The sequence below is a fragment of the Sceloporus occidentalis genome, unplaced genomic scaffold, assembly GCF_023333645.1.
Source record: "Sceloporus occidentalis isolate IW3139 unplaced genomic scaffold, rSceOcc1.0.p SCAF_4, whole genome shotgun sequence".
Taxonomy (NCBI): domain Eukaryota; kingdom Metazoa; phylum Chordata; class Lepidosauria; order Squamata; family Phrynosomatidae; genus Sceloporus; species Sceloporus occidentalis.
The window spans coordinates 80,131,660-80,154,383 of NW_028316984.1; the positions used below are offsets into that span (position 1 = coordinate 80,131,660).

The following is a 22,724-nucleotide window of genomic DNA, read 5'->3' on the forward strand; positions in this document are numbered from 1 at the left end:
CCAATAAATCACTATAAACCTATGGTTGTCAAAAGGTGGGGCAGGACCCTGGAGTGAGTGTGCAAGAGTTGCTCAAGGGAGGGCATGAGACTTGGGGGCCCTGATCCCTCCTCCTCCCAAACTTTTTTATGTGTAAAATGTACACATGAGTTGAGTTAAACATTAGATTTACTTAAATAAAACTGTTCTAATTTGAACGATGTTATTTCCTTATAAAATATTAAAACATGAATATACATGAATGTGTGAATAAAAATACACACACCAAATAAACACAATATTTTTATTCATATGCTATGTTGAGTGGAACGGTGCACAATGTCCACATGTAGATGTAAAGGGGTCCCATGGGTAAAAAGTTTGAGTATTACTTCTATACCATTCCCCAAGAATGAAACAAATTGATTCAGAGATCAAACCCAAAGAACTATACTGTGAAAACTCACACTTCTTCAGACCTATCTGGAGGAGCTCACAGACAAGCATATTGATAATATCCTGTCCTTCTGCATTTGCCTTCCTTTATATTCTCAAAAAGATGAAAAAGTTGGACTTATTTTCCCAAGGAGGCTCATAGAAGTTCATTCAAAAGACTTGCAATACAACTTCTATGTTTTCTCAGGTGTTTATCACACGGAGGTTTTTGCAGCTCAGATCCAGGGTGACTCCTGGTTCAGCTATGCGAATTCACGTTATAATGTGAATGTTTCATCACACCTGGTTGCCCTTCCATTGCCCTTCTGAATAGAGGGGGAATCGAATTCAAGGCAAGTCACATGATGCAGATTGATACAAAGCGGAGTGAGTGGAAATTGTATTACCACACCGTTGGGATTCATTGATTCAAATCGGCACCCTTGCACATGCTCAGTGGGGGTCTGAATGCATCGTGACCTTGTACATTTCTGGGGTGAAAAGGGGCGCAAGTTCTTGTTCCTTGTTTCGCGTAATTGCGTGATTGTGTGAATATTTGCCTCGTGAATATTTCTGTGTCTTCTTCATCCCCCTTTTTTATTTTCCCTTCCATTTCAGCAATTTCAACACACCCATAGATAGATAGATAGATAGATAGATAGATAGATAGATAGACATATCTGTATATTCACATTCACGCACATACACACATATATATATTCCCAAAAAATGAGTTGCCCTGAAAGTGAAAGGACCACTGAAAGGAAATGGAGGGGGGGGATTGCAGCACCGCATCATGGGAAATTTGCAACCTGGGGGGTTTGCGGTGGTGTACCAGAGCAGAAGCAAAGTTGCATTCCACACCAGACCAATTTGGAGTGAAATCGAAGTGAGCTTGGAAGCAATTTCTGTGAATTCGCTTGTTACCGATTTCACCAAAATGAGGGGTCATTTTGGAATCACTGCCGAAGTGCCATGGAAGGAGCCCCCATAGAAAGGAATCACATGTGATAACACATCGCGTTATCGCATGAATTCGCATCGTTGGACTCGCAGTCACATTGGATCTGAGCTGCAAAAATCTCCATGTGATAAGGCTCTCATAAATAAGCCACACTGTTGTGTTACTCAATAAGCTGTTGTTACTCAGCTGTTGACACAACAGCTGGCAACAAGTCTGGTTTTATAGAGAGAGACATGAGGCCAATTCACACTGCACAGTTATAGTGTTGTGATTCCACTTTAATTCCCTTGACAACTTCCTATGGAAACCTGGGGTTTGTAGTTTGGTCAGAGGCACCAGAGGAGCTCTTGGGCTGAGAATTCTAAATGCCCCTCCCTGAACTGCAAATCCCAGGATTCCATAGGATGTTGTCATAGCAGTTAAAGTGGAATCATAGCACTATAACTGTGTAGCATGAATGGGTCCAGAGAGTGGTCCCAGGCAAGGTTGTGTTTTTTTTAATCACACCATTGCCTGCCTCATTCTCTGAATTTTAACAGGGGCTTCACATGATGTGACTAGTGACTCCACTGGGCCTTGGTACCAAAAGCATTGCTTCTGGAGGTTAAGAACCTTTTGGTCCTTCTTAACAGAATTCTGGGAGGGTCTGGACTTTGCCTTGATTCCCATGGCAATGCTGCTTCCTACAGGTGTTCGGTGGCACTGCAGGATCCTGTGCCAATTCTCTTGCTCTGAAGATATAAATAAACTTTCTTCTTGCCCATATCAGAGATCAGTTGAAATTTCTTGGCTCCTCTGCGTCTGGTCCACGTGGCAGAGGGCAGAGAAGAGGGGGAGCAGCAGTGTGAAATGCAACCCTGAAGTTTTTTCCATGCACCCATGCTTCCTTTTGGCATATCTACGTTGGGTCCAACCATCATTCCCTGCCAATCATACTGCAAGATTTAGCAGAACATGTCTGGACTATGGCAATAATCAGAAAGAGTAGCTGTGGGCATGGGTAGAGTTGAGTTTCCTCTCAGCAAGAATCTAAATCACGCAGCTGGGCTTGGAAGGACTTTCGGATCTGAGAGGATGGATGGGTTTGTGTACGCAGGCTGGGACGTAACAGCTAAAGGTATAACGCTGAACACTAAAGTGAGGATTGCCCAAGCCATTATATTCTCCATCACCATGTACAGTTGTGAGAACTGGACAGTAAAACAAAGCCAGTAAGAAGAAAATTAACTCATTTGGGATGTGGTGCTGAGAGCCAGTGTGACATAGTGGTTTGAGTGAAGACCAGGGTTCGATTCCGCGCTTGGTCCTGAATCACACTGGGTGACCTTGGGCAAGTTGCATGCTCTCAGGGGAAGGCAATGGCAATCCTCCTCTGAACAAATTTTGCCAAAAAAACCCCAGGATAGGGTTGCCTTGGGGTTGCCTTACAGGTAAGTAAAAAACTTGAAGGCAGACAAGAACAACCAAGCTGGAGAAAAGTGCTGAAGATACTGTGGATGGCCAAAGAGACAAATAAATGGGTCCTAGAATAAATCAGGCCTGAACTCTCTCTGGAAGCCAAGATGACAAAACTGAGTCTGTCATACTTTGGCCACATCCTACGAAAAATTAATCATTAGAAAAGACAATGATGCTAGGAAAGGTGGAAGGCAATAGAGAGATCACATGCCAGAGGGAGAGACTCAGTCAAGGAGGTCAGGGGCCGGAGCCTGCAGGATCTGAGCAGCATAGTAAAGGAAAAGGGGTCTTGGAAATGTCTCATCCTCAGGGTTGCCATGAGTTGAGGGCCACCTGAAGACAGTTAACAACAATAACAACACCAGCTGGCCCAGAGACTGGGTTTATTGACCACTTGCAGCCTTCTTCTCCATTTCTTGAGAGGTCAACCATGCCTACATGCCGTCAAGAAATTCTCCGACCCTGGAGCATGGACCCCTAGGCCACCAGAACACACTCTCTCAGCCTCAGGGGAAGGCAATGGCAAAACCCCTCCAAGGAAGTCTGGCCAGGAAAACCCCAGCATAGGGTGCTTTAGGGTTGCCATAAATACAGCAACATCCATACAACATGCAACATCTATACAACAAAAAGGGAGGAATCAACAGCTGGGGGGGGGGGAGCCACAGACTTCTTGATATACAAAAAGATTTGGGGGAGCATTTAAGACAGGGGTGGGCCGAGTTCAAAAACAGCTCAAGGACCAAAGCCATTGTTACAGATCTACAGAACACTGATAGAGAATAAACAGGGGCGAAAATTTGGAGACTAGTTGAGGAGTGGAGTATCCTATGGAAAAGGCACAGTTCAAACCCGCCACTCAGACATGGAAAGCCACTGGGTGACCTTGGCCAAGTCACACTCTCTCAGCCTGAAGAGAGTGGCAATGGCAAGCCCTTCTTTGAACAAATCTTGCCAAGAAAACCCCAGAATAGCTTCACCGCCTTGTGGTTGCTACCTGTCCAAAAATGACAACAGCAAGTATCCTTTTGTGTTGCAACTGGAGATTACATTTCCTGGATCTCCCTGCAGCCACAAGGCCAGAAGGAGGAGGTGCCATCCTGCAAAAGAGATGCCCCTCCATGCCATCTGAATGAGAACAAAGAACAGCAAAATGCTGAATGCAAAATGCTGACACTTTCCCCCTCCTGGTGTGGTTTGTAACACCTTGCCTGGGGAAGAAGCCAGTGGAAAGGCCTTGGCTGCATTTTGCTTGGCGCCATAAAGGCATCCCTGTTTGGTGGCGCTGGGAGGTTCTTGGCTTTGCCAGCTGGGAGTGGCTGGGAAAGGGGCGAGGAGGCAACTCGAGAGCCCGCCCCGGCCTTGCCTGGCGGCTTCTTGGGCGCTGCTGACGTGGCATTCTCACGTGTTCGGAAGTGGCCACTCAAGCCCAGCCCAGGGCTGCCCTTTCTCTCTCTCTCTCTCTCTCTCTTCCCTGGCCTCTCTCCTTCCAAGAGGAGCTCAGGATGCTGAAGGCTGTCATCCTCATCGGGGGAGCCCAGAAAGGTGAGCAGCGCCACCTGGGTGCCCTGGCAGACCCCCTCCTTCTTGCCCTCTTCCCACCTTCAGGGCAGGGGCTGCCAACCTGCTGGCATTTCTGGGGGTGCCACTAAGAGAGGCTGGGGTCCTTGAGTCATCTCTCATCTGTTTCCTGAAGAAATGAGGGCGCAGTTGCTCCACCGAGATGTTGCATTTTATGTTATGTCTCTGTTGGTGTTATGTGCCTAAAGCAGTGGTCCCCAAACTGGGCCCTTTAAGAGATTTTGGACTTCAGCTCCCAGGAGCCTCAGCCATCTTGGCCAATAGTCTGGGATCCTGGGAAGCCCAAAATCTCTTAAAAGAGCACAGTTTGGGGACCACTGCCCTAAAGCTACCCTATCTTGGGGTTTGCCCTTGCCTTCCCCTGAGGCTGAGAGAGTGTGACCCACCCAAGGTCACCCCAGTGGGGTTTCATGTAGGAATCGAACCCTGGTCTCCAGAGTCATCGTAGTGGTGATATCACTACATATTCTTTATCACACTGGGGCTGATTTCGACATTAAAGAGAGATTAAAGCGCATTTAAAGCATCCCGCAAATGAAGCAGAAATGGCGAGTAACTGTGTGAATGATTGCCACATGAAATTGCGTAAATAAAGTGAGATCAGAAATGCATTGTCACTGAAATCCCGAAAGTAAAAAGGTGCACATTAATGCTTCTTTGTCACCACTTTAATGTCGGGTTTCGTACAACATCATGTGAAATTGTTACGTGTAATTATGCGACTTTTCTGAGATATTCCCGGGATAAAGTCCATAGTTTCATGTTATTTTAACTACCACGGTTCTCTCCTGCAGAATCCTGGACTCTCTACTTTAGTGAGGTACTGAAAACTCTTCGCTGGAGTATGTCTACAGAATTTTCTAAGTTCTCCTCAAACTGCAAATCCCAGAGTTCTGTTGAATGGAACCATGACGATTAAAAGGAGTATCAAACTGCTCTGCAGTGTAGTCCAATTTTGGAATTAGCATGTCACCTCCTGTTTAAAAAGGATAACTCTGAAAGACATGCAAAAAGGAGAACAAAAAACTACAGAATAATAAGGGCATTGTGTGAATGATAATATGCCACAATATACTTGGGTAAAGAAGGCACTTTGCCTATTCTGGAGCCTGCGCCAGTAGAACATGCTGGCTTAATTTAGGTCCGAAATACATTACTTTAACTGCCCTGGCTCAGTGCTAGGGAATCCTGGGAACTGTAGTGTTTGTGAGACACTGAGCCTTCTCTGTCAGAGAGCTCTGGTGCCACAATAAACCACAATTCCCAGGATTCCCTAGCATTTATAATAGTTTCAAAGTAGATTATATCCATAGTCCAGTATCCAAACTATTATGCCAAGTTTAATGTGTTCCCCCAAAGTATTGTATGTGGGTCAGTTCGAGGTTCAAAAAATTAGAAAATTGGATTTCTTCATCTTCAAGCGTGATACTTTGGTGTGTGTGTGTGTGTGTGAGGGGGGAGTGATCATTAATCAAACATTTCCTAGGGGTGTGGGGCATAGAAAAGGTTGAGAACCATTGCCTTAGACCAGTGGTTCCCAAAGTATAGTCTTCAAAATGTTTGGGACTTGAACTCCTAGAATTCCAACTGTTGGCCAAGCTGGCAGGGGCTTTTGGCAGTTAAAGTTCAAAACATCTGGAGGGTGAAAGTTTGGGATGCACTCCCTTACACCATCCCAACAACCTGTCACTGACCCGCCATTGCCTCTTCCACTCAACCTCCAAGTTCTGTCAAGATCAACTTATAATTATTATTTTTTTACTATTACAGTTGGCGCCCCACAGGCTGCACCTGCAATGCAGAAACAATGCAGTTTGATAGTGCTTTAACTACCATGGCTCAGTGCTATGGAATTCTGGGAGATATTAAGTCTTCTGTGCCAGAGACATTTGCTGCCACATCAAAAAACTCATCCAGGATTCCATAGCATTGAGCCATGACCAAGGGGTCAAACTGCATTATTTCTGCAGTGCAGATGCAGCCTTACTTTGCAGCCTACCCTGACATTAGTGCAAGGCAATCGGGCACTGACACCTGAGAGGAATAGGTCCTGGAGAGATGGAGCAGCAGGTTTTATTGTCAGAGAGGGAGGGAGAGATGATGGGGTACTGATGCTGTTCTCCAGAAAATTGCTTCCCAAATGTGTGTGTGAGAGAAAGAGAGAACAAATGTATCCACACTACATCATTATACCAGTTTGATCCCACTTTATCTACCATGTCTGGAGCCTATACGTTGGTAAATTACTTTGCTTCCCCTTGAAGTACAGTTGACCTTTCTTATCCATGGATTTTTCATCCATGGATTCAAGCATCCACAGTTTGAAAATATTCCAAAAAAGTATAAATTCCAAATAGCGAACCTTGATTTTCCATTTTATATCAAGGGCACCATTTTACTGTGCCATTGTATTTAATGGAACTTGAGCATCCACGGAATTGTTATCCACAGGGGTTCCCGGAACCAAACCTGGAATCAAAGATAATAAAGACCCACTGTATATCATTGCATTCTTCAGCACTGGGAGTGCTGACCAGGGCTGCTGGAATTTGCAGTACATCAGCACTAGGAGGGCTACTCCCTGTGCCAAGGTGGGGGATTGTGGCTACCTTGCAGCAGGAGGGCTTGAATCAAGTGAGGGCTAGACCAATGACTCTGGGATCTGCTTTCCTTGGCAGGGACCCGCTTCCGACCCTTGTCCTTTGAGGTGCCCAAGCCCTTGTTTCCTGTGGCAGGGGTGCCGATGGTACAGCATCATATTGAGGCATGCACTAAGGTAAGGAAGGAGTGTTCTAGAGAGACATGGGAGTGGGGCAGGGAAAGTTTCCTTCCTTGTATTTTGTTTACTTCTAATCAGGGGTATCATCTGACTACATGAAAGATTGTATCTGCTTATACAGTTGGCCCTCCACATTTGCAGCTTTGACTTTAGCGGATTTGATTATTTGCAGATTTGATTAATATGTTCTCTCTAGGAGTCTCTAGGTCCTCCAGCACAACTCTGCCAGAAATTGGCCATAGAGTTGTGCTGGAAAACCTAGAAATTCCAAGAAAACACTTCTCTTGGCATTTGTACATCTTCCAGTATGATTCTGTGACCAGCTTCTGGCAGATGGTGACCTTAGAGTTGCACTGGAGGACCTGAAGATTCCTAGAGAGGTGTTTTCTTAGGTAAATTGCAAGCACAATTGTTAGAGATATGAGAGAGGGCCTTCTCAGTGGCTGCCCCCAGACTATGGAACTCCCTTCCCAGGTAAACCAGATATGGCCTCCTTTTTGTTCTTCCACCGCAGGCTAAGAGCTTTTTTGTTTAGACGTATTTAAAATGGAAACATTTTAAAGAATGTTCTGGGGATGGTGTAATTGTTTTAAAGTGTATGGGTTTTTAAAAGTGATTTTATGATTTTCAATTGTATTCTCTTTTTAAATGAATGATTTTGTAAATATTGTAATAGTTTAATACCATTTCAGTTGTCAATTTTGTAAGTTTTTAATTGTACTGTGTTTTTTAGACAGTAAACTGCTTTTGGTCCCAATCCTGGGAGAAAAGCAAGATAAAAATATGATGATGATAATGTTATTTTATTTGCCACTTTTCCACATTCATGGGGTCCTTTACCCTTAGCCCCAGCGAATGTGGAGGGACCACTGTATAAGCTTATATTAGCATGCTTGAGTTTGAAGCTCTTGCTGGAGTTTTAAGTTTTTTAAGATCTTCTCTCACTCCCACTACTGTCACACAATGGCGTCACTAGGGTTGGCGTCCCTTGGTACGGTAACTCATGGTGTTACCCTCCCCTTGACTTCCTCTCATATCACAGAATCCTTAGTAATGTCTTTTGTATTAATGTTACTCATAAGTTGTAATTCCCATATATCACTGAATATAACGGTAACAGTTGTGACATGAATAACTAGCAAAATTAGAATTAAATTAACTTTTAAATTACGATATCTTATGCACAGCCTAAATGTAGTTACATGTATATAGTTTCATGTTACAAATATATTTTAACAAAGCATTAAAAATCAACAAAAATAACAGTAGCAATAACAATAAACTAAATAAGACAATCAACTAGAGACATACAAAAATAATAAAATGATTTCCAACCTCTACTATTTGGCTAATAATAATAATAATAATAATAATAATAATAATAATGTTATACAATCACTTTTCCCTAAAAAAGAACATTTAAATCCATTTCTTCTATTTTATCTAAGTTGCATTCTTCATTAATTTCACATTACTTTACACATTTAGTCAAGTTTCTTTTCAGATCATATAAAATGTTCACTTTTTACATATATATAATTTCATGTGATTAAAGTTAAAATTTGGTAAGATGTGATGATTTTTAAGACAATTTAAAAAGAATACTTTAAAAATAATTTACATTTAAATTTTTAATAGTTTTAAAAGCATCAGAGGCTTCTCTTTTCTCCTCCCACTGAACCTTGCCCCCCTTACATGATATTCAGTATGTTAAAGGGATGCAGGCAAATGCCTCAGCCCATTTCTGTCCAAAGGCAGATATTTGGTGAGCAGTGGTGTCACCTCTCTCTTTAGGGTGTCACCTTGTGTGGTCTGCACTCCTCATCCCCCCCCCCCCCCATTGACGCCCCTGCCTCTAATTCACCACTAAAATGGGCAGGGAGGAGGAAGTGAGCTCTCATGGCTGTAGAGTTTGCTGTGACTTTGGTGGGCAAGGACCAAGAAGTGCCCTTCCTTCTTGCCTTCTGTCCTCTGCAGGTGCCCAACATGAAGGAGATCCTCCTGATTGGTTTCTATCAGCCCAACGAGGCTCTCAGCCGCTTCTTGGTCTCAGCCCAGCAAGAATTCAAAATCCCAATACGGTGGGTAGCCAGCTGGCATGGCGGAGGTGGGGGTTGCAGGAGAAATCCTGTTTTCAGATCTGCCACTCAGGTCCCGATGGTGTGCAGCCTGAGACTGTTGAAATTGTGGGTTGCATTTGCCACCCATTGAATAACAGCGGCTTCTTGCATACATGCAACCAGGGGTGGGGAATCTGTGGTCTTCCAAAGTTGTAGAATTTCAGGCCTGTTACAGACTGCCAAAATAAAGCTGCTTCAGGTCTCTTTGGAGGTATGCTATTTAAATGATGCATGGGTCCTAAGAGTCTGGAGGTCACGCCAAAGCCACACTTCATTCCTAAGCACTGGAGTGCAGCTTTGGTGCAGCTTCCGGATTCTTAGGATGCATGCATCATTTAAACAGCATACCTCCAAAGAGACCCAAAGCAGCTTTATTTTGGCAGTCTGTAACAGGCCTCAGTTGACCATCCTGGCCAATTGTGAGGCAAGATGGGAAGTATAGTTTGACAACATTTAGAAGGCCTTAGATTCCTTGCCCTTAAGCTCTAATTGAATTGCCAGATGTTGTTCTTTTTGCATTAGATGGGGAATTAACACTAATCTTTATTGGGGAGAGGGTGAGCAACTCCAGGGGGATTAAGACTTATTTCCCAGTACTTCCAGGCCCACTATGGGCCACATTGGAGGGTTTGCCTGAAACAAGGGTAGAAAATCACACTCCTGGTGCCTTCACAGTTCTTTTTTTAATAAATTCATCCACCATCTTGAGGGAGAGAGAGGCAGGCTAGCTCCAAGAAGCCAAGTCCTCCCTCCAGTCCATCTGCCTTGGTCCAGGCCTCGGAGGTAGAGAATAACTGCTGGACCTGATCCCCTTCCCCACCACCATTACCTTCTCCTTTTGTGTCTTGTCTTTTTAGATTGTAAGCCTGAGGGCAGGGAACCATCTAATTAAAAAGATTGTATGTACAGCGCTGTGTAAATTTACAGCGCTTTATAAATAAATGTTAATAATAATAATAAGAAATAATAAATGGCTATGGGGGAATCTGAGAGGGTCAAGGGGCAGATTTGGGATACTGCCTGCAGTCCATGTGATTCCCATTTTTGTTTTATGCTGCTTTTCCTGTATGTTTTTTGTCCCTTCCTCCTCCCTCCCCCCCTATTTTATCTGACTACTGCTTATACAGTGGACCCTTGGTATCTGCTGGGGTTTGTTTTACAGGACCCCCCCCCCCCCCTGTACACCAAAATTCGTGGCTGCTCAAGTCACATTATGGCATAGTAGAATGCCATCTCTTGTATAAAACATTTGCCTTTTGGATTTTTTTCAACCTGTAGTTGGTTGAATCCCTTGATGCATACTCTATGTATACATTGGGCTGACTGTACCATAGTCAAATTCGTTATTTTGAAAATGTTGTTGCTGTTGTGTGCCTTCAAACTGGTTCCACTTTGTGGTGACTCTAAAGCAAACCTATCATGAGGTTTTCTTTTTTTTAAATTTTTTTATTTAGAATAGACTATTACAACATCTAAGGAATAAAGAAGAAGAAACCCCATAACCCTAGGAACACCCCTATTAAAACCAACATTTATACATTTAAACAATTAAACATATAACAAATATTTACATCTGATCATCCATATTGTTATCCTTCTATTTGTTCCTTCCCTTATATCTGGATGTTACTATATACTGTAAGCTATACACTTGTTCCTGGTCTATAACTTATAATGTTAAATTCACATGGTGCTTTCCGTTTTTCAATTATATATCAACCTTATTTCTTTGAACTTTTTAGTAACACATTTCCTTCAATGAAATTCAATACACTCCATTCTTTTTCCATACTTTCTACAGGTTTTCCCTTTAGTAAAGCAGACAATATGTCCATATTCTTAGCCTCGTAAAGTCTGCTCAGCCATTCCTCGATCGGTGGGATATTTGGTGTTTTCCAATATTGTGCAAAGGACATTCTTGCACACGTAACCATATATAAAATAACTCTGCTTATCTTAACGTTTTTGATGTCATGCGTCATGTTCAGTAAAAACAATTTCGGTTCAAAAGGGATACTTATTTTGAAGATATCTTTTATAAACTTATGAATCAAATGCCAATAATTCCTTGTCTTGGGACACAGCCACCACATATGAAAGAAATTTCCTTCTGGTCTTCCACACTTCCAACAATTAACACTACCTGATTTGTAAATTCGATGAATTTTTTGAGGGGTTAAATACCACCTGTAAAACATCTTCAGGTAGTTTTCTTTATAATTTTGGCAGAGTGTAAATTTATTCCTCCCTTTCCACGATTTTTCCCATTCTTCTATAGTGATTGTTTTTTTGGTGTCCTGTGCCCATCTTATCATGTTATATTTAATCGCTTCAGTTTCCAAATCTCTTCCCTTCAGTAATTTGTAATATTTAGATATATGTTTTCCTTGTTTATCAAATATTATTTTATCAAGTTCATTATTATCATTGGTCAAACCGATTGTTTCATTGTCAGTTTTAAAGCGGCTTTTTAGTTGGTTATATAGAAACCAGTCCTGCATTTCTCCATTTATATTAATTTCTTCTATCTTTTTTATGATGAGTTTCCCCTCCATATTTTTACAAATTAAGTCTTCATATTTTATCCATTGTTGATCTTTGCCTTTTGTTCTTTTGTAATATGCTTCTTGAATTGATACCCATTTGGGGATGTGATTATAGAATTGTTTTTTAATTTTATACCACACTTTTAGTAATGATTTTCTCAACACATGGTGATTAAAGTTGCTTTTGTCCTTAAGTTTAACATACCACAAATATGCATGGATTCCCATATTTAAATTTGCACACTCCAAGTCCAGCAATTTTTCATCTCTTAGGCTGATCCATTCTTCTAACCAATTAAGGCATGTTGCGTAGTAATAAATCTTTAAGTTTGGTAGATTACATCCCCCCTTGATTTTTTCTTCTGTAAGTAATTTCCATTTGATTCTTGCTTTTTTACCTTGCCATAGAAATCTGGACAAGTCTTTCTGCCATATATCAATACATTTCTCATTTGCTATTATCGGAATGTTGCTAAATAGATATAACATTCGTGGCAGGATGTTCATTTTTATTGTGGCGATTCTTCCCATAAGGGATAGATTATATTTACTCCATTTAATTAAGTCTTTTTTTATTTCATTCCATGTTTTTGTGTAATTGTTTTGAAAAAGTTCCATGTTTCTTTTTGTGAAGTAAATTCCCAAGTATTTGATTTTGGTTTCAATAGAATATCCTGATATTTCTTTAAGTCTCTTTATCTTCATCCTTTGAGAGATTTTTTGTAAGAATAGTTGTTTTCTCAGAATTTATTTTGAATCCCGCTAGCACACCATACTCTTCTATGATTTGAATCATATATTTAATGCTATCACATGGTTCATCTAAGAAAACTAAAATGTCATCCGCAAATATCCTTAATTTACATTCCGTATTTTGAATTTTGATCCCTCTAATTTTATCTTCTTCCCTTATTTGGTTAGCTAGTATTTCTAGTATCAGTATAAATAACAAGGGGGAAAGGGGGCATCCTTGCCTCGTACCCCTTCCAATCTTAAAGTTCTTAGATTTTTCTTCATTTATAAGTAGAGCTGCTTTTTGATAACTGTAAATTGATTTGATCCATCTTTCAAATTTATCGCCCATATTAGTTTTTACGATAACTGCTATGAGGAAGTCCCAATCCATCCGGTCGAAGGCCTTCTCTGCGTCTAGCATAATGCATGCTAATTTTTTTCCTTGTGTTGTTCATAGTACTCCAAAACATTTATGAAAGATCTTATGTTATTTTGGCCTTGTCTTCCTGGTAAGAAACCATTTTGGTCTTTATGTATATATTCCGTTAGAATTTTCTTTAACCTTTCAGATATTATCGTTGTAAAGATCTTATAGTCTACGTTAGTAAGAGATATAGGTCTATAGTTTCTTATATGTGAGGGATCTTTATCTCCTTTCGGAATTATCGTTATTAGTGCCTCTTTCCATGATTCATGAGGTTTTCTGGGGCTGAGAGTGGTGACTCGCCCAAGGCCACCCAGTGGGTTTCCATGGCCTAGCAGGGAATTGAACCCTGGTCAGCAGAGTGATAGTACAATGCTCAAACCACTATGCCATACCACAAGGCTTTTTGTTAATTTTGTTCTAAGGGTATTCTTGGCATATTTCACCTTCTGCAACATAAAATCATCCTATCTTCCTCCTTTCTAGGTACCTACAAGAATACGCAGCCCTTGGCACAGGTGGTGGCATCTACCACTTCCGGGATCAGATCCTCTCTGGTAACCCTGAAGCCTTCTTTGTGCTGAATGCTGATGTCTGTTCTGCCTTTCCTCTTGATGAGATGCTTGGCTTCCATCGACAACGTGGTGATCCTGACAGCTTCCTTATGCTGGGCACCACGGTAACAAGCAGCTCTGACTCTTTACATGCTGAATTGCTTAGGGTCAGGGATGGAGTGCTTTTGGCCCTTTAGATGCCACAGCTTCCCCAGTTCCTTACCATTTCCTTTGCTGGCTAAGTTCTGGAAGTTCCAGTCCAAACCTTATGGCATGCCAGTAGTTTCACACACCTGACTTAGGGAACAGCGTTGGAGGGACTTGGAGTCCTAATATGCACAGAGTGAAGAAACTGGTGTCTTTTGTACAGTGCTGTGGCCAGGAACCTTCTGTAGGTTTTAGTTCAGCTCTGAAAGCCGACATTGTCTCTTATGAAGCTTTTGTAATGCTATTCTTCCTTTATAGGCCAACAGGAAACAGTCCCTCAACTATGGATGCATTGTGGCAAATGCTGATACACACGAGGTATGTGGAAGAAAGACTGAGTTGAAGGCCCACTCTAGTAGAGGGGGACACCCAGTGCACAGAGCTGATCTAATATATTTTGCTGCCTGAGACAAAGGTCAAGATGGCAGTACTTCCCATTCAATGTACAAAACCCAACATGATTGGCAGTTGAATCTGTCCAGTGGTGTTGATGGGAAAGTGTCTTCCACCACACTTGAAGGCAGCAACCTGGCAGGGATGGGCCACTAGGCAGTTAATACAAGATGCACTTCTTTTCTTCCATGCCTTGTTGCTTCTTGCCAGCAGCTGCCACCCAGTGCAACCATCTAAAAAAAAAAAAAAAAGACAGATCTTTGTCCAACCAACATAAGCATTGATGAGAAACTGGAAATTTTACTCTGGAGGACTAACAATTCTCCAACCCTAGCCTAAAGGTAGGGTCAGCCCTGCCAGCACAACACTCAAATCCTTCCTGATGCTTTCTGGATCCTGGGTTTAGTCAGAAGAGGTATCCCTCACCTCACTCCTCTCCACCTCCACAGTGTGTGAGCAACTTGCAGGTCTCACTTTCCCCCTACTCAGATGCCACTGTCTTGTGTAGGTGCTGCATTATGTGGAGAAGCCCAGCACATTTGTCAGCGAACTCATCAACTGCGGCATCTACTTGTTCACACCAGCCATCTTCCACCACATTGGAGCCGTCTTCCAACGGAACCAGCAGGAGCTGCTCCTGTGAGTCTCATTCCTCACCAACCTTTGCATCCTTCCTGGTCACAGACCATGGGAGTGGCAAGTCACTCATCTACCATCTTTCTTTCTTTCTTTCTTTCTTTCTTTCTTTCTTTCTTTCTCCAACTCCTCTTTGTCCTCCTTTTCCTGCCATCTTTTGCCCACTTGTAGGGGCTCATATATTGGGTAAGTGTCAGACTTTCCCTTCATCTTGCATGCCCTTCACCCAAAGATTGTGGTGGTTCTGTTCTGTGTGGCTTGGGCAATAAGTTTCCTAGTTGCTGAAGTCAGCTGCTGTGTCATATTCAATTGCCACTTTGAACATTTGCTTTGCTTGAGGTAGAGAAACATCTATCCATTCACCTGTAGTTGAGCATCTCCTCTCTGGCAAGCAGAATGCTGTGTCTCCTTCACTTTTGTTGTGTTTCATTCTTGCAGAGAGGAAAGCACCAATGGTTGGCAGCGAGCTGAAGCTATCAGACTGGAGCAGGATGTGTTCACAGCCCTTGCTGGGCAAAGACGTCTCTTTGTCTACAGAACAGAAGGGTTTTGGAGCCAAATTAAGTCTGCTGGGTAAGGAGAAGAAGAAAGAGACAACCAGAGACAAATCTGGGTGCTCTGTGGTCCACTGAGTAGGCAAGAAGGCAGCTGTAAGCCAGTCCATGTATATGTCTGTGAGCAGGGCTGGCCCATAATATGTTGTTCCCAGCAGAAAAGGACAAGATACCATCTGTAGTATGGGAAAAAGAGGAAGATGGCATCTCCTTCTCATGCCTTCTGTGGTATTGGAAAGGAAAAGATGGAACCCCCTTCTCATGCCATATATGGTATGGTAAAAAGACAAGATGGAGCCCCCTTTCTATGTCATCTGTGGTATGGGAAAAGGACAAGATGGTGCCTCTTTCCCATGCCATCTGTGAATTTCATTGGCAGTTGAATTATCTTGCAACACTGCACCTGAGAGCAGAAGCGAAGCTTTGAGGACGTTCTATAGATCCCAACTTTGCTTTGCTTTAGTGAAAGACTGTACATTTTATTTGCTCATGGGTGGGCAGCAGAAAGGTAAAACAACTTCAAACTGTGCTGAGAAAAATACAGAAATTGCTGAATAGTATTTCAGGATGCATGGGGTAAGTTACAGCTGATCTTAGTGCAGTTGCTCATTCTTTCTCCATTTTTGCCTACTGTCTTGCAGTTTCCAGATGCCATGGGTCCAATCTTTGTACCTTTTCCTGCTTGCATTGTTTTTTTTAAAAAATCCAACCTAATTATAAAATGTGGGTCTTCATAGCAGGATGTGTAGAAATTTAAGCTTTCTATAATTTATTTTGGGGCTTATATAATGGGTGTTTCTGCTACATAGGTAGCAGAAGTCCAACAGAAAGAAAGAAAGACTTGAATGTTAGTTCTGGCTTCAGAATTGACTAGTAGCATTAGGAAGGAGAGGAAATAAATTAACCCATGAAGGGTCTACAATAGATTGGATTTTCCCTCTTGACCATGGACCTTCTTTTTGGTCAGAGTTAATTCATTCTGTCTTGCTTTGCCCTACAGAGGCTGGTATAATGGGTCTGGTACTGTGAAGGAGGTCAAATGTCAGGCATTAATCTCTGCCTTGTTCTCATTTCTAGGTCTGCCATCTATGCCAATCGCCTTTATCTTAGCTGCTACAGCCACTGTCACCCAGAGAGACTTGCCCAGAACCAGCCTGATGGACCCACCATCCGAGGTTGTTATGGCTGTCCTTACCTTTTGAGAGCTGAAAATACAAATATATCCAGTTGGCAGGAACAAGATAGACAGTTTATATTCCAAACTAAGGCACAGAGGCTCCCAAGACTGCATCTCCCCCATTTTTGGCCATCAACAACATACATCATCTGACTGGTTCCCCAAAACTAAAAGTGACATCTCAGTCACTTCCAGTTTCTATTTTTTACCCTTTTAGGACCTTTATTTTTTTATTTGTGTGGTGTGCGTGCGTGTCCCATCAACTATTTAGCAAATAATTATATCTTCTGGAGGCATGATTCTCCATTTCTTAGTGGGTTATAGACTATTAAGAGGCTGGTGGGGGCAGGTAAGGAAAAAAGTCTCATGCAGTCTGTAGTTTGCACAATTCCCCCTCCACCCTAAAAGATGGGAGTCAAGCCAGGGAGCCAGTACTGTTCCCCTAGTTCCAAAGGTCTAGGATTGTTCCTGGCTGACCCAGAGCTAGTGGCAAGTTACTTCAAAATGTGTGATGTCCCTTTTTTCAGCCTATTTTTGAAAATGCTAAACAGATTGGGGAAACCATTCACTTCCTGTGTGTCCTGGGTTTCAGAATGTGTCCTAATTATGCTTGGTGGGAGCCTTCTTTCTTTTAGTGATACAGGAGTTTAAGTCTGTTGTGCCCTCTTTTTCCATGCAGGAAATGTTTACATCCATCCAACAGCGTCTGTGGATGCCAGTGCAGTGGTAAGCTGGGCATGGTGTAGACTGTGTGTCTAGGGTCAGAGTCAGCAAGATGTAGAGAACTGGGGAAGAATTCTACCTCAAAACGTTTTACAGGGCATACCACCCACTTCATGCAAAACCTAAGTGGCTAGATCTTTCATTCAAAACCCCTCTTTTGAAATTTAAAAAAAATGGCAGGGGGAGCAAAGCAAGATGCAGCACTTTGTCTTAATAAGTGATTACAGCTCCTAGATTGCAGGAGTGCAGGTAGGCATTTGGCTACAATTATTTTAGAGTTGGGAGCCTTTGCAGGGAGGCTGGGAGCTGGAAAAACAGTTCTGAGATGGGAGGCAGGGGGTCTTGATCTACATTTAGGGAGCTGTGTGTTTTTGACTTAGGCTATGGGCCCCAGAGCCACCCCCATGTCCAGAGCAAGCATGTGGCAGGGTCCTTGCATGCCAACTGACTGATCCCTGTGTGTTTCCTTTGCAGCTCGGTCCCAATGTCTCCATTGGGAAGGGAGTGACGATTGGTGCTGGAGTTCGTGTGCGGGAATCGATCATTCTCCATGGGGCTTCTCTTCAGGTAGGTGTCATCTCACCAATCAGATCTTTCACCCTCTTGAAAACATGGGGTTTAACAGCAGCAATAGCAGCAATAACAAATATAATTAAAGAATAAAAACCAGTTGTAAACACAATTAAAAACAGCTTGGTAGCAAGAAAGAAGAGCCCCTTTCAGTTAAAACCAAGCTGGATGCCAAAGGTCTAAATAGAAAGGGGTTGCCCATCAGTGGCAGCACCACGGGGAGGGTGCCAGAATTGTATTGCTGTATTTCCTAATTTAGAATGTCTCCCCATGCATCATTTAAACACAGAGCCACTCATGAAATATTAAGAAGAAAAGGTGTCAGTCAGCAACAATTCACTCTTCTCTGAAGCAACGTTTTGTCATTTTATGAAACATTCATTTCTCCCTTAGTTTCCCTTTACCTAATTCTTTTAAGGCCATGCACTAACCGCTTTAAAAAGGAGCCAGGTGGGAGGGAAAGAATATGGTTCCCACTTTCTTTCATGTATAATATAAGAGATAGGGACACTGTGGCCCTCTAAAAGTTGTTGGACTGCATCTTCCATTATCCCAAATATTGGCTATATTGTTGGTTCTGATCACTTGAACAGCAACAGAAGAGAAGATGTTCCCTATCTGGGTATCATCTCACTAATGCTGGACTGGGTTAGTAGAATTATAGCTCTAATTGGAAGTAGGAAGGGCTTTTTTTAAAAAAAATAAAAATTATAAACTGTCAAAATGAGTAAGGAAACATATAAATCTACATTGCTAAATAAATAAATAAATAATAAAAATCCAAATGGAAAGAGCTATACAGTCATCACAACATGCATAAAATCGCAACAAGAAGAAGGAAGAAGAAGAGGATTCAAAAAGGAGGGAAACACAAACATTTATAATAAAATAATATAATAATAAAAGCTTTATTTCTAGCCCGCCTTTCCAGAGATCAAGGCGGGTTACAATGGTGGATTTTGCAATCCAACAACATACAATTTACAATAAAAGCATTGTCAGAAATTTACAATTATATTATATAAAACATTATATAAAACAACAACAATAACAATTCCAAGTGGGCACACTCTTCTAATTTAGACAGATTCTTGACAATGGGCAGTCAAACTAACGAAGTAAGAAAGTCCATACGGACTGAACAACAACCATAAAGTGTATATTCAGCAGGATTAGAAAAAACTGATCCAAAAAGTCTTCAGTTGGAAGTTTGAGTCTTTATTAGCAAATGCAATGAATGGATTAAAATAATAATAATAAAAACATAGTGCTCGGTGTTTTCTTGTTGTTTTCTTGATGTTCAACAGATGGCACTAGTGCACTGTAACGTTTGAGGATTATATCTTCCTTAGAGAAAACAACACAGTCTCTTGACACCTTTTAGGGATGAACATATTATTGTTATGGCATAAGCACCTACCTACATACCCTAAAGGCACCAGATCCTATCTAATCTTGGAAGCTATCCAAAGGTGAGCTCTGGTTAGTGCTTGGATGGGAGACCACCAACAAATATCAGGTGCTGTAGGCTATATCTCTGAGGAAGGAACTGGCAAAACCACCTTTGAGTATTCCTTGTCTAGGAAAACCCTATGAAATTAATGGGATTGCCATAAATTGACAGACAACTTGAAGGCATATACTAACCTTGAGTGTACAAGCTGTAGTGGATTGCTATTTTCTTCATGATACACACTATTTGAAGAGATGGACTGTAGTCCTGGAACTTTTATGCTTAACAGAATTTTACATCAGCTGCCACAAGATACTTGGTTGTTGTTTTTTGCTGGAAATGGCTTACCTGTGTGTGTGTTGTTTGCCTTCAGGCTGTTTCTGACTTGCAGCAGCCCTAAGGTGAACCTATCACAGGTTGTTGGTGGTGGTTTTTATTTTTTGGCAGGTTTCTTCAGAGGGGGGTTGCCATTGCCACCTAATGTGGCTGAGAGACTGTGATTTGCCCAAGGACACCCACTGGGTTTTCATGACCAAGTGGGAATTCAAGCCCTGCTTTCCAGAGTCATAGTCCAACTCTCAAACCATTGTATCACCCTGGCTTCTGGAAATGCTTGACTGCTGTATTTTCTGATAGGTATACAAACAAATGAATCATTTCAAGGTAGGGGTTTCATATGCAGTATCAAATGTGTGACTCAGTAGCACACTGAACTAGGATATATATTTTATCTGTGGCAGTCTCATAGTCACTGACCTAGGAGTAAATCACTCTGAATTCAGTTTGGTTTTCTTGTAGGTAGATGGGCGGTATTGCTCTGTCATACTGAATTCATTTTACAATAAATATAAAATATTGACAAATGTATATTTGTACTTTTATATGCATATTTGTATTTCTATTTTTTTTAAATGAGGAGAGTCAGATTTTGAGAGGGGGGATTATTGAAAGCCTCTTCTTTAAAAAAAAAAAAAAAGAAAGTTCTTACTACATCCCATTTCTAGAAATTGGCACCTGCAGGTAGGGTTGGAAAAGATTCTGGTCCGATACTCAGAAAAGAGTGACTGCCAGTAAGTATAGACCAAAAGACAGGAATCCTGAGCCCTAATATGGCCTTCTTGGGGCCCCATCCAGCATATGGATGTTCCCCAGTCATCCCAAATTCTCAGTGGGGAGCTCTCTGGCTGTGCCTTACATCATTCTCAGAATTTGGGATAATATCTTTTGTTGGACAGATCCTGCTGTGAAGGATTCTGGGAGTGTAGTATTCACCCGGAGCAGCAAGCCTCCTTCCCAGAGGGACCAACCTGGGATGCTGAACCTTGGGCTCCTTTCCCCATCCTTTCCATCCAGTATTCACCCTCCTCATTCCCCTCAGTGTAGTCAGCTTCAAGAAGCCAAAGGAATGGGGGAGAAGAACACTTGTTTGGTGTTTTAAGGAGCTATCTGAGTCCTGGCCTAATTACATCTCCTCCTGGTAAGTGCATGGTGAGCACCATTTACTCTCGGCCCCTCTGCTTTTCCATACATCAGTGAGAGCAGTCTGTGGCACCCAGTTCAGGGCAACATTACTGCCTACCAGGTTGTGCCAAATGGGATGAACTAGGACAGGGGTGGTCTCTGAGATGGGAAGTAAGCCATTGCATTCGTAGCCAGTTTTGAGCACCTTTAGCTGGGTTTTGGACAAACAACAACTCCCCAAAATTTATGTGAAGATTTTTTAAAACAAATTTTTAGAGTTGGGCAATTACCAGAGGGGCTTCAGGGGGCACATATTGGGACCTGCAGAGACACTGCCCTTTCCCCATCCCCTTTAGCCTCTTTCACCATGGCAAGCATGTTGAACTGAGTTAGACTGTGGTGTGCTTGACCCTACCATCTTTTCCTCAGGACCATACATGTGTGCTGAACAGCATTGTGGGCTGGGAGAGCACCATTGGACGCTGGGCCCGTGTGGAGGGGACTCCCAGTGACCCCAACCCTAATGATCCCTATGCAAAGATAGACAGTGAGACTCTCTTCCGGGATGGCCGCCTCACTCCTTCCATCACCATTCTGGGTAAACTGTAGACTTCTGTGGCCTTCCTCTTCCTTCCCTCCCCATAAATAGAACCACTGCGTTTCTGAGGATGTCACTGTTTTGAGGTGGCATTTCCATTCCCCTTGTGTCCTCCTTCCCCATCCTGATTCCTTCCTGCACCTACCTCCACAGGTTGCAATGTGACGATTCCTGCTGAAGTTGTCATCCTGAACTCCATTGTCCTGCCTCACAAGGAACTCAGCCGCAGCTTCAAGAATCAAATCATCCTCTGAAGGGAAAGGGTGAAGGTGGTAACCTCTGTCTGTACTCAGAGGGGCCTCGTAATGCGGTAGCCAGAGACATCATCAAATCCACCCTTAAGCTGCATCCCATCTCTCTTCTTGGTGTGGTGAGACAAGGACAGCATCAAGACATATCTCACTCTGGGGCACGTTTCTGGATGAGCTACTGTCTGGTATTGGAGGGATTTGAAATGGCTGACCTTTTCTTTCTTTAACTGTCACAGAATCCTGCCTCTTCTGTTGGCGCCATGCTACCTCACTGCTAACCAAGGCAGCTGGTAGGGAAGATATGTGGATGTACATAAGTGGTAGATTTCTCTTGGTATTTAGGGTACTGAATGGACTTAGAGACAAGTCTTTGTGCTCCTTTGGATCTCGGGTGTCTTCATTCAACTTCTTTGATTCCTGTCAGAGTCTTCCTCCTGATTCTCCATAGCAAAGGTGCAGGGAAATGTCAGCATTGCTGTTAAGTCTGAGTAGCATCCATCCAAGGTTCAGGTTCAGAGAGTGGGAAATCCTCCAACCATCATCATTACCTTTTCTTTGAGAGGCCTGAAGCTGAGACAATAGAGTTTATCAATCAGTTAAGGTGCTTTAAAAAAAACACCCTGATATCTATGATATAGTTCCTGTTAAAAACTCTAAAACAAAAATCCATCACCACTTATTTTTCTGGCCTTAATGATAAGCTTACAAATCCTTCCTGTCAAGTACTAATTTTGCACTGAGTCATTGGACTGGCAGCTGCTGGGGGGTACCCAAGGAAATCCAAAAACACAGAAAAGGTTAAACTTTAAATGTTTCCTCCTGTAATGTACTTTGAGGACATGCTGTTGGATATAAATATTTGAAATAAATTGAGTATAAATATTTGAGATAAATTAATGCAGGGAGCTGGTTTCTTTTGAGTTTTCAGTTCATTTCTAAGAACTGGCTCAAGTCTGCTACCTTCTCCCTCCTATAAACTCAGAAATTGGAACACCCAGAGAACTGGTTGCAGAACTGAGGAAATGGCTGACCTAAAGCAGAGTTCAAGTTTCAATGCATGCACCGTGGGGAACATCAAAGAGCATGTAGTCCAGCCTTCCTTGTAATGCAGAGGATCTACTGTTAC

General features: G+C 42.3%; 1 protein-coding gene across 1 annotated transcript; it reads left to right on the forward strand.

The window, feature by feature from the left end:
* The first annotated feature begins 4,270 nt into the window (after window positions 1-4,270).
* On the forward strand, window positions 4,271-22,491 carry GMPPA (GDP-mannose pyrophosphorylase A). The gene is made up of 12 exons (XM_089520480.1): window positions 4,271-4,381; window positions 7,096-7,193; window positions 9,174-9,277; window positions 13,508-13,700; window positions 14,041-14,100; window positions 14,684-14,814; window positions 15,250-15,384; window positions 16,443-16,540; window positions 17,222-17,268; window positions 17,740-17,832; window positions 21,179-21,347; window positions 21,501-22,491. The coding sequence occupies exons 1-12, from the start codon at window positions 4,342-4,344 to the stop codon at window positions 21,599-21,601; spliced, it is 1,269 nt and encodes a 422-aa protein (XP_089376606.1). The 5' UTR covers window positions 4,271-4,341; the 3' UTR covers window positions 21,602-22,491.
* The last annotated feature ends 233 nt before the right edge of the window (window positions 22,492-22,724 follow it).

Excerpts from the sequence above, each read along its gene's own strand:
- GMPPA (XM_089520480.1), top strand. The coding sequence starts at position 4,342 with ATGCTGAAGGCTGTCATCCTCATCGGGGGAGCCCAGAAAG. Across the intron at positions 14,815-15,249 it reads AACCAGCAGGAGCTGCTCCT|AGAGGAAAGCACCAATGGTT; the intron begins GTGAGTCTCATT and ends TCATTCTTGCAG. Across the intron at positions 17,269-17,739 it reads CTGTGGATGCCAGTGCAGTG|CTCGGTCCCAATGTCTCCAT; the intron begins GTAAGCTGGGCA and ends TTTCCTTTGCAG.